The 12,480-nt window shown below is 42.2% G+C and overlaps 1 protein-coding gene across 2 annotated transcripts in view; it reads right to left on the bottom strand.

Moving 5' to 3' along the window:
• LOC126416730 (ras-related and estrogen-regulated growth inhibitor-like) overlaps positions 1–12,480 on the bottom strand; it is a 605,084-nt gene that overhangs the window by 151,275 nt on the left and 441,329 nt on the right. The window contains exon 5 of one of the 2 annotated variants that reach the window (XM_050084555.1): positions 6,804–6,842. The exons of the other annotated variant lie outside the window; for it this stretch is intronic. Coding sequence (XP_049940512.1) covers positions 6,804–6,842 — 39 coding nt within the window. The remainder of the gene's footprint in view (positions 1–6,803; positions 6,843–12,480) is intronic. 2 annotated transcript variants of the gene reach the window in all.

Below are 12,480 nucleotides of genomic sequence, written 5' to 3'. Positions count from 1 at the left end.
AATGTTTAACATTAGCAGATTTGTTGACGATTACACGATTTCTGAAGGTTTGTTGAATAAAACCTGGATGATCAGCAAAACATCACTGTATTCAAGTGGATTCATTCAGTTACTTAAATTCTTTGGCTTGCTCAGAGCTTCCCGTCTGTAATTATATTATCTGTGTAAATATTAGGAAGTGTAATGAATAAGCCCAAGAGCACCCCTTGGTTGGTGGCTTGACGTGTTAAAATATCGTTTTGATAGGGTACACTTGATATTCCAATAACACGACAAAAGTAAGAATTAATGTTTCCGATGAAACAAAAACAGCTATTTAGCGTAGTAGGTCATGATGATAATGAACCATTTGCTTCCACTAATATATGATGGCCTATAGATTTTCCCAGAAATTTCGGTATTTAGTGTCGAGCATCCACATTTCCCCTGAATGTTTTATAATGCTATCTACCCACCATTTATTAAGTCTCAATCTTTCTTTATTTGCTGAATACACCAAGCACTCACTTGGTCCGTCTAATATACATTCCCCATGCTACAACTGGTGCCCAGCTCGTTTTGTTTTTCATAACGGTCATAACTGAGTCTTTCACTCCAGTCTGTCCCCTGTTCCGTTTTCTTTCATGTTTCAGACATATTAGAAGCTTGCACTTGAAAATTCTCTTACGGTTTTCAAAAGGTCATTTTTAACTTTTCTTATATTTTTTGTTGTCCATTCAATTGTTTTTATACGCAGAAAGGCAGAAACTAACCAACTAGTTGTACGCGTTCATTGCTAGTGGATACTAGCAACGAACATTTTGGATATGTTAGTAAAGCTTTACTTTGATCTTATTATAATTTTTATATAGCGGTATCCAAATAGTGATTCTGCAGTTTAGAACTCCTCTTAATAAAGGCTCTTTGCGTGATAAAATGAGTTTGCAATCATTAAAAATATTTAAGGTAAGGTTACCTAGGTTTCTAGGTCGCGTCATGCTTCACTTTAGTTCATTTTCACACAATCGACGTTCCGACCCCTCTGCTGGGGTCTACTCCAGGATCATCCAGCGTATCTGCTCAGCTGAACAGTGTCAAAGGCAAATATCGCGTTGACAAATTCACAAGATTTACCACGCTTTTTCTGGAGAAGTGGGGTTACTGGGTAAAATTTTTCCTTTCATTCATCGTCATTGGACAGGTAACGAAACAGACAGAGAAGAGAGGAAATGCTTACCGAAATATTGTTGTCATGTCGTAGAGATGGCTTTCTGGTGGTTGTTTGTATTCCTCGCTCACTATGTGTGGGTATTTACTGCGTTGATGGTGGGAAATCACGACGGTGGGACCTGGAAGCCCATGGCCGTTATCACTATTGACTACTTTCGCCCTTAGAAATCTCAATCACTCCTAGGATTTTTATGTTGCTTTCATTGGCCAGTACTCATACGTCGTTGAAATCTTCATCTTGACCGCAATTCTGCTGATGTTGCACTGCCACAGATTTCCCACTCTGTTTTAGATGCGTAGACGTTCCTCTACTGTCCATACTTTGCCAGAGTCCCAACTCGCTTCATAAATTTCCGCGTTGTGGAGGTCATCAGGTGCGTCTGTTTTACGCCGGAAAAATCTTTCGTTTTTTTTTTGACAGAGAAATGTGGTCTTTATACCATTTTTCCAAAGAATTTTGCTACTGCTGTCAGTAGCTCTAGAGACAAATGGAAACCTAACAGAAGGCGAGTCCTCGTTTTTCTTATTAACATGAGTAACTCTATTTTGATTAAAAGCCATTTCTGTGGAGAAACCAACATAGCAGATGTCACTCAGTGTCTCCTTTTAGAAAGCCACCTCCGATTCCGAGGTGTTAGTGTAAATGATATGGAAGGCTCGCGAAGATAGTGTGTTGAGCATTGCCTGCTTCTGAGCTCAGTGGTGGTGCAAAGTAGCTTTTAAGTACCAATTTTTTTTGTATGCTTACTACACACTCTGCATCGTAGAGTGCCGTCAGATCTTCTGCAGACCTATGGACCTCTGTATCTCCAAACGGAAGTTGATCTTGGGATGAAACTCGTTTAAGAAATGGTGGAACGTATGGAAGTCTTATTTCTGTGCGGTCGTACAACAAATGTGTCATCCAAATGGCGGAGTGGTACATTACTTGATGCCTGTTGCACGCAATGTGCCATAAAGTGCCATTTGCTACTGACACGAAAGTGAAAGCAACTGTCACGGATCTATAGCCTGCATGAATTGTGGAAAGGACACCATATTCCTCTTACAGTAAAATTTTGTATTCAGCTATTGTAATTTCTGCATTATTTCACGGTCAAGCATAAATAATTTCTGTCATGCCTCGGAACAGAAGTAATTCTCTGTACTCTTGTACTGTTGTGCTCACTTCACAACTATGGAGGCAACAGCAGCTGCCACTGGCATAATCACTAGTGTCGTTGACTTACTGGTTGCAACGCCGAAATAACAGTCGCAGAATAAAACTTCTACTGCCGTAAGCGAAATGTCATGTACTTCAGAAAATACTGTGTATACCTTACTATAGTTAAAGGCTGTTACATCAATAATTTTTATTTCGATCTTAAATCATCATCATGATGACAAACACAATACCTCCGGCGTTCCAGAAGCCGACTGCGCAAAAACTGTAAGATATACAGAAAACACATACACATCAGTGGATAGAGCACCTCTCCGAATTTTCAGCTCACATCGCAGGTGCTTAACTTGGGCGCCGACTTAACGAGGAAGATGTCGATTTGTATGCGCAAAGCATTGACGTCGCTGACACGAAATGCCCGAGAAGGCGTTACAGCAATCTGCTTCAGAAATACGAGTATGTTCATTGGGTTGCCTACCTGCAGGTGCGAACTAATTCGATGCCACTATACGGACTGGATAATTTATCCACATGAGTTGCGCCGCATAGTGCAACTACGCCACAGCCCGTATTACGAATCGAAACTTGGAGAGAGACCTTATCCACTATTACGTGTCATTTTTTGTGTATATCTTGCTGATTTCGTGCCGTCTGCTGCTTAAGCCTCGAAGATAATTACGAATGATCCTGTAGTGACATCATAACAACATTCATGGACATAAAGTTTAAGCAGAATTTTTCTGTATAAAGCATTATGATTTTTAAATATTGTTCAATCCGTTGGCAGAAGAAATAGTTGAGTGCCCATTGTACAGTGGAGAAGTGGCTTGGGGTGACAGAACAACAGAACTGTTGAACACTGTCAAGCCTTAGACACGTTCTCATAGCTAAGAGAAGTACAAGCCTGTTTACAAGTATTTGTCACAGGCTTCAACCAGATGAGCCACGTCAAGTTAACATCACTGTAAAGGACCGCCGAACCACGTAATGCTGACAATATCTGTTGACCTGGCAATGTTTTAGGAACGAAACTAGTCAAAATTCATAAGGAAAAGCTTTTGGTGGCTATAAGACATATTTTCTAAAACGTCTTTCGTGAATTTACTTATTGCCACAAAAGAAGACTATGGGCCTAACAGCACTCAGTCGCCATATTCGCGCTTGTCAAGAGTAAAGTGTAGCACACAAAGTTATCAGAAAATTGCTAGTGTGCTTCAGTTCATTCTTCTCGCTATGTGGACTTAAGAACTGATAAAGACCTACGCTTCCAGTCTGCGACTTAAACCAGTACGTTAGGCATGCTTGGACAGCCGAGTTCGTGAAATAACATCAGCGGAAGACACTCATGAACGACTCCAGAACCGAGACATAATTTGCTAAAGATTTGGTTACAAAACATTCTCATTTAAAACTAAGCCACGTCATTTAAAGTGTAGGAGCTTTCTGTATAGCTCTTTCTCCCGTTGTCAGTGGAAATCATTGTCCGTACGCAGGCAGCAGCTATTGTCAGCCGTGATGGGATCGGTAACGTCGCGCCATTACAAATTTTCCTTTGCTGTCGCTGCATCCCATGATTCGCTGCACGTCCCCACCCTCTTATTCTATATTATTCTATACAAAACTATTCTTCAAACTTAGAATTCTTGTTCTGTCAACATAGTTACGGATTGACTATTAGTGACCAATTTACGTGAGCAGTGTAGATTATAAGATGTCCTAAAGCGTTATATTTGTGTAATCCATCGTTTTCGCTGTACTTTCGTGATCGACAATGCTTTTGGTAGGTTACATGAGCAACTTGGGAATTTTTTTTGGCAAACTTGTTTATATCACCCGGGACGGTACTACACAATAGAATGATCGCATGTGCACTACTGCACTACTCTGCTGGACACTCTTGGAACATTTATCTCTTACTTAAGCGACTGCTTCCGAAGGACGAAGGTTCTTACACACGATCGTCCTGCAAATCTCTCCGTCTTAATGTGCATATATATATATATATATATATATATATATATATATATATATATATATTAAGACAGAGAGGTCTTCCTCTCTCTCTCTCTCTCTCTCTCTCTCTATATATATATATATATATATATATATATATATAAGAGAGAGAGAGAGAGAGAGAGAGAGAGAGAGAGAGAGAGAGAGAGGAAAAGACGAACTCCTTGATTAATCCGTGAAAACTACGATCGGCCGCCATGTGGTCTTCTGTCTATCGCTCTTCCAAGCCTGGTCAGCTTTCCGACTTGTACTTCTTGTCGTGCCAATGGCAATTCAATTGACCACACCAGGCAGAAGGAAAAGAATTCCAGTCATTTCCTAACAACAACAAAAAAAGAAGACCGTGGCAGTTACGGTAACTGAAGCGGTATCCTCCGCATGAAAATCAAACACGCCGGTCCTCCAGCTACGGACACGGACAGGAACTGAATTTTCATCACGTATGACTTCTGCTCACTTACACCTTTAATAGGTTGCGTCTCTATGCAGTGTAATGAGAGGTGCAGAGCCGTAGTTACCGCTACAAGCGTATGTCAGCATTTTGGAATCGTTATGAGTGAGAGTGCCATTAGGTCTCCAGACAACGACAACGGCAAGGAATGCCAGTACGTTTTCTTCTTGTGTTTAAATGCTGATTTTTTAATCTTTCACTGTTTTCTGAAGATGCTCTGAATACCATGCTGGAGCACTACGCTGTAGCTTCTGCAGCAGCTGCGACCAACCAGCGGCCACATCCGTTTCTGTAACATGGCGTCCGTTACTTAACAAGGCACTTCTTCCAGTTTATTCGTTCCAAACGACGTAAGCCCATTACCTTGGAGGTAATGGGAGCTGTGCGGTTAAGTGTCCTCCGTGAGGGGCAGTGCAATTTGCTCAGCCTGCATAAGCCGACGAAAGAAGGCAGGTACTCCAGACAGCCGGTGCCGTAACCCTGCTCCGCTTGCCTCCGAAAATACTGTTCCAGTTGCCATACCGGTGGTTTAGCAATTTTGAGCAAACGTGAACATCTACGAGGAACATTCAAAAATTAAAAAGACGAACTGATGTAGAAATGAAACAGTTCGTAATGAGTAATTTCGTAGTGTCATCACTTTTAGTTGGCGGCACTGGGATGAGCTGACAACAGAAACTGTTTTGCTTATAGCCTCACTACAGAATTTAGCGATGGCGTGGATTTTACGTTACGACGTAAGTTGTATGAACCGTGGAATGTTTAAAAGTGAGAAGAAAAGTTAAAAAGAGATCTAACATCAGTGGCCGGCGATCAACGTTCTGGCAGATCAGTAGAAGTGTTAACTCCTTCACTTGAAACACGCACTGACGACATTATTCGTGAAGATTAAAGTCTTACAGTTGTACGTACAGCAAAAAGATTGCAGTAATTATAGCACAGTTCGTAACGTTATCAGTAATAAGCTCATCTGTAGCAAAGCAAGTGGAAAGTGGGTCCCGAAAGAGTTAACGCAACAATAGAGGGAAACAAGAATCGAAGTGTGTACAGACTTCAGAGAACGCTGTGGAAGGGAAGGTGACCCTTTCCTAAACAAGATTTTAACTTGGTGTGAAACTTGCGCCCAACATTTTGAACTACAGTCGTTACGACAAAGCATGGAATGAACGTCATGGATCTCAAAGAAAAGGCGTTATTTTGCTAAACGACAATGCTCACCCTCACACTGCCCTACTGACCCAAGAAACCATTGAAAAGGTGGGTTCGGAGATACTACCTCATCCTCCTTAATACACTCCAGATTTGAGTCCCTCGGATTTTCTTTTGTTTGCTTCACTCAACAAGGCATTACGTAGAAAAAAGTTCAGCAACAACGAGGTGATCAGAGTTTGTGGAAAAGTCGCTCAAACAACAAGACCAAGACTTCTTTGCATTAGGTATAAAATAAGTAGTTCATTATTGGGACAAGTGCACTGATATTGTTTGGGACTGTATAAGTCTCATTTTGTAAAAAACACACAATTTGTTTTCTACCTCAGTTTTTGTCTTTAATTATTGAATGTTCCTCGTACGAATGGAAAAACCAAAGTAGTGCATATAGTCGATGAATCACCTGATACCTTACAGATCCAATGAAGAACCGTTTTCTTTGAATGTGACTGTTTTATCTATACGAGACGAAAAAACTTGGGAAAACCAATGGGAAAACGACAAGGAACCTTAATACCAAGGTGTATTATGCCCTTACTAAGAATTAGCTGGCCTAATGGGCAATAGCTTGAATTGGGAAGAACTTCGTACCGGAGCCCTATGCAGTAATACAGGTTTAATTTCTGTAAACCACTCAGGCTTCGATGAGGTCACGGTGGATTTCTTCGCCCATCACCGTGAGGTAACCCTGCTTCGGTAACGGTACCAATGTGAAGGAGATATTAAATTCCTTCCTTGAAAGTGCCAAGTATTACTTACCTGTTTCTTGTCCTGTATCATTCGGTGAGAATGTGATGTCTGAAAAAAGAGAAAAAATACAGAAATAATAAAGATATCGCCCCATACAACGTGAAGAGAACCCCCACAAACTCAACATCATGCATATAATCCCCGGCCAACTACCCGCAACGTCTCATTTCTCTGCACTTTCATGTATCATCCACTAGCTGCTCAAGCTAAATGGAAGAAACTTACAAAAGCTGTGTCAATATTTCTCATCTGGTTAAAGTTCAAAAGCGCTATGGAAGGGCGTTATCATAATCCAGTCATGGCAGGATCAGCTTACTAGAAATTATTTGGACTCTTGTAATTCACTGAAATTTAATATTTTATCCATCCTCAGCAAATGTAGTCGGACACAATAAAACAATAAGCAACCAAATGCATGAAAGAAATTTAATTTCTTTACCGGTTTCGGGCACTTAGTGCCCTTCTTCAGAATTTTACATCTATGCGATAATTATAACCTTCTGAAGAAGGGCCCAAGTACCCTAAAACGATAGAGAAATAAAATTTCTTTTATGCAACTGTTTGCTTATTACTTCATTGTATTTACTGAAATGCAAATGCATACATTGGCCTATGGTTCCTAAAGTTTACCAGGGGTTCCTTTTTTTTTTTTTTTCAAACTTCGATCGGCCGTAAAATGGAAACCAAAGTGAAAGTAAAAAATGAGTACTTTTTAATGAACTGCGTCGAGAGCCTCAACAAGTGTAGACGTGCTAGGGCATGTACAATAACAACTCCAAAATACCGCATTGATATTGGCTGGTCACTAGCCGACATCTGGATCTACTCTAATAAATCTTGAACGAAAACGACGACTGATAGCTGCTCTTTACCATTTCGAATTCTTTAGTTGCAATATTTAGATTTAGCTACATCTTCCAGCTACGTACCTATATACTGCTGCTCCGACTAACACATTTGTCGCAACGTGGTCCAACTTTACAAAACCCTCGTCATAGAAGGCAGCTGCCTGCGCGTTTCACAGATTTCCTGCGCTGGTCTGCAGCTCGCAGTCTGTGCGAAAATACTGTTCTCATAGCAAGCGGTTCATATGAGAGATGAAAGCAGAATGAGCCAAGTCCGGGTTGCATGGAGGGTAATCAAGCACTTCCGATCTAAAAGCTTACGGGAACATTGTTGTTGCATCTAAAAATGGTTCAAATGGCTGTGAGCATTATGGGACTTAACATCTGAGGCCATCAATCCCCTAGAACTTTGAACTACTTAAACGTAACTAACCTAAGGACATCACACACATCCGTTCCCGAGGTAGGATTCGAACTTGCGACCGTAGGGGTCGCGCGGTTCCAGACTGAAGCTCCTACAACCACTCGGCCACAACGGCCGGCTGTTGCCGAGAATTGTCGTGAAGAAGGAAACCCATGATAGTTACATTATGTGGGCTGTATGAGATCCGGTGGATCCCTCAGCAAGCCCTTCACACTTGGCGGGAGAATCTACTATAAACATATATAAACATATTTACGTCCTCACTGTATATGTATAACTGGGAAGTGCAACATGACCCGATCAACGGGCATACTAGAGATACTGCGCAACAAGCCTATGCAAAGCTTCATCGTATTTGTGTGTGATTTTAATTTCGCGACCGATCGCGAGGGGAAAAAAATAGTTCCCGTAACATATTGTTGTATGCAGTTAATACTGAAGGTTATCGTTAAACAGCCCGCTGTTTTATAGCTATACAGATTGTATTATAACAAGTAGTGAAATCTGTTGCAGGTGAAAGTATACGATAATGGAAGCACCAAAGTTCCAGTAAACATGGGTCCGCAAACCAGCTTTTTGTCATATACATACGCATATGTTGTTAAGAGACGCCAGTGGCTTTTTATAACATATTGTCCTCGCTAGTACAGATGTACTTGAAACGTAAACTTGCGTAAGTTACCATCTGACTGGGCTCAAATTTCCCTCATTTTCCCTTTCTTCCCTTTGTAAAAGAAAGAGCTTTCATTCAGCTATATGTTCATCACTTTTACCCGTAATGAAATTTTCACTCTACAGCGGGGTGTGCGCTGATATCAAACTTCCTGGCAGATTAAAACTGTGTGCAGGACCGAGACTCGAACTCGGGACCTTTGCCTTTCGCAGGAAAGTGCTCTTCCAACTTTTTTTTTTTAACCTCATTTTGTTCATTTTCGTTCGTTGCATGTGCTCGTGGCGGACGTCACAAGACATCCGTTTCAGTTTGTCGTTGGTCCATTAACTCAGTTTTTTTATTACAGAGGGCAGCTAACCCTCTGACCGAACGCGCTGAGTTTCCGTGCAGGATACCAACTTAGCTGTGCCGGCCGAAGTGGCCGTGCGGTTAAAGGCGCTGCAGCCTGGAACCGCAAGACCGCTACGGTCGCAGGTTCGAATCCTGCCTCGGGCATGGATGTTTGTGATGTCCTTAGGTTAGTTAGGTTTAACTAGTTCTAAGTTCTAGGGGACTAATGACGTCAGCAGTTGAGTCCCATAGTGCTCAGAGCCATTTGAACCATTTTGAACCAACTGAGCTGGCCAAGCACGACTAACGACCCGTCCCCACAGCTTCTGTTCCGCCAGTACCTCGTCTCCTACCTTCCGAACTTCACCGAAGCTCTCCTGTGAAACTTGCAGAACTAGCACTCCTGTAGAGTGAAAATTTCATTCTGGAAACGTCCCTCACGCTGTGACAAAGCCATGTCTCCTCAATATCCTTTCTTCCGGGAGTGCTAGTTCTGCAAGGTTCGCAGGAGAGCTTCGGTGAAGTGTGGAATGTAGGAGACGAGGTACTGACGGAATTGAAGCTGTGAGGGCGGGGCGTGAGTCGTGCTTGGGTACCTCAGTTGGTAGAGTACTTGCCCGCGAAGGGTAAAGGTTACGAGTTCGAGTCTAGGTCCGGCACACAACTTTAATCTTCCAGGAAGTTTCACTTTTACCCCTTTTTAACAACTGGATTTTACCGACTGAAAGTTTCTAAACTGTGTAGAACTGGCAATGATGGATGTGGATGTAACTTGATGGATGTGTATACAACTGTGGGTTGTCGGCTGCCAGGTGAGAGGGTAGCTGCGGACGTAGACTGAGGATGCAGATGCTGCGCACCTGTGACGTCGCGAACGGCTCCTGCGGCGGAGTGATGCGAGAGCAGCGCGTGCGCCGACCGTGACATTAGCCGGCCGCTGCAGCTGCGGTCGTCGGCCGCGACCACGCGGAACGCCGCGCAGTCATTACCAGCACGGCCAGCCGACAACAAAAGACTGCGCACAGTACTTCAGCCGGAGCCCGTGCCTCTGCATGCAACACGCGACGCTCGCCTCACGTCTAGGCCATGATGGACGCCAACAGCTTGCGAACTGACTTAGTACCCGCCACAACCCAAGAGATCTACATCTACATTCATACCCTGCAAATCACTGTAAAGTGCATGGCAGAGGTTACTTACCATAGCATCATTTGGGGCTTCTTCCCGTTCTGTTCACGTATGGAGAGAGGGAAAATATCTGTTTAAGTGCGACTGTGCGTACTGTAAGTTATCTGATCAAATAAGACCAGACTTAAAGCATACAACGCCGTGATAGTGCTAGGATTGTTGTATGGACAGCAACCATAAGCACAACAAAGAAGGATGAACATAATTATCTTGATGTTAAACCTCTTTTGCCTTGTTTGCATTAACAATAACATACGTTTTTCACTGCGGTCCGCCTTTAGCAAAACACAATTTTGTTTTTTGTCCCAGACATGTTTCACTGCACTTGCAGCATCATCAGTGATTTTATTATTATTATTATTATGGCTGGTAAACATAAGGAACGTTCTTTACTGTTTAAATACATCTGAATATTAGTTTCTAAATCGTAATTACAGGTTTTTGAAGAGCATATAAATTGTGTTTTCATACCTTCTTACCACGTGGTGTGGTTTACCTGCTGTATTACGTTTTTACAGCGACTGTTTTTCCTTACAGTTTGTCACCTGCAACTATATACAACTTAATGTAGGCTAAACATTTACGCAAAAATTACGATTTCTAAACTGTTATGGCTATGCCTGAGATAAATAATTCAGCCGGTCTGAGTGGCCGAGCGGTTCTAGGCGCTACAGCCTGGAACCGCGCGACCGCTACGGTCGCAGGTTCGAATCTTGCCTCGGGCATGGATGTGTGTGATAACCTTAGTTTCGTTAGGTTTAAGTAGTTCTAAGTTCTAGGGGACTGATGACCTCAGATGTTAAGTCCGATAGTTCTCAGAGCCATTTGAACCATTTTGAGCCGCTCTGTTAAATTGTTTGCAGATGACACTGTCGTTTACCGTCTAGTAACGTCTTCAGGAGACCAAAACCAATAGCTAAATGATTTAGACAAGATATCTGTACTGTGCGAAAAGTATTAATTGACTCTAAACAGTAAAAAGTCTGAGGTGCACCTCACGAGTACTAAAGGAATCCGTTAATTTTCGATTATACTATAAATCGCGAAAAATTAAAGGCTGTCGATTCAGTTAAATACTTATGGATTACAACTGCGAACAGCTTAAATTGAAACCATTACATGGGAAATACGCTGCGGAAAGTGACCCAAAGACTGGCAGTATACGTAGAAGACTACCTGCTCTATTCTTTTCCAAGATCGAAAAAGTTCAAAGATGGGCAGGTGGTTTTGTATTATTGCGAAAGAAGGGATTGTGTGTCACGAATATGACACACGAGCTGGGGTGGAAATCATTTAGACGAAGTCTTTTTCATGACGGCGAGAACTTATTACGAAATTTCAGTCACCAACTTTGGCCTCCGAAAACGAAAGTTTGTTGTTGACTCTCACTTACATATAGAGAAATGACAGCTGAAATAAAATAAGAGAAATCAGAGATGAGAGAGATGTTCGTGTTTTCCCACATCCTACGTAAGACTGGAACTGTAGAGAAGTAGTCTTAAAATGGTTTAATGAACACTTTGCCAAGCACATCTACCTACATACACCGCAGTAAGGTGTGGATACCCTGTACCTACCATTCCTAGCCATTTGCTTTCATGTTCCACCCGCCGATAGGGTGTGGGGAAAACGTCTCTCAACATGCCTCCATGTGAGCTCTAATTTCTCATATCTTGTTTCTTCTGTCATTATGCGACATGAATGTTGGCGGCATGCAACACTCGTTCTGCAGTCAGCTTGAAATGCTGGATCTCTAAATTTCCTGAATAGTATTCCTGGAAAAGAACACAGCCTTCCCTTCCTATTTGAGATGCTGGAAAATATCCGTAGTAACTGAGTATTGTTCGAGCCTACCGGTAACAAATCCAGCAGCCTGCCTCTAAACCGCTTCGATGTCTACCTTTAATCCGACCTGGCATGGATCCCAAACACTGGAGCAATACTCAAGAATAGGTCGCTTTAGCGTCCTGTATGTGCTCTCGTTTAGAGATAAACCATACTTTCCCAAATTTCTCCCAATATATTGAAGTCCACCATTCGCCTTCCTTACCACAAGCCTCACATGTCATATCGCTTTGAAACGTTAGGCCCAGATATTGAACGACGTACAATGTCAATGAGTCAAGGGCACCGCTACTAATGTTGGTTACGAACATTACCCGTTTGTTTTGCTATTCATCCCCATTAACTAACAATTTTTCTACATTTAGAGCTACCTACCACTCA

This window comes from Schistocerca serialis, chromosome 1 (assembly GCF_023864345.2).
Source record: "Schistocerca serialis cubense isolate TAMUIC-IGC-003099 chromosome 1, iqSchSeri2.2, whole genome shotgun sequence".
In the NCBI taxonomy this organism is placed as follows: Eukaryota; Metazoa; Arthropoda; class Insecta; order Orthoptera; family Acrididae; genus Schistocerca; species Schistocerca serialis.
This window is presented reverse-complemented; position numbering and strand designations above follow the sequence as displayed.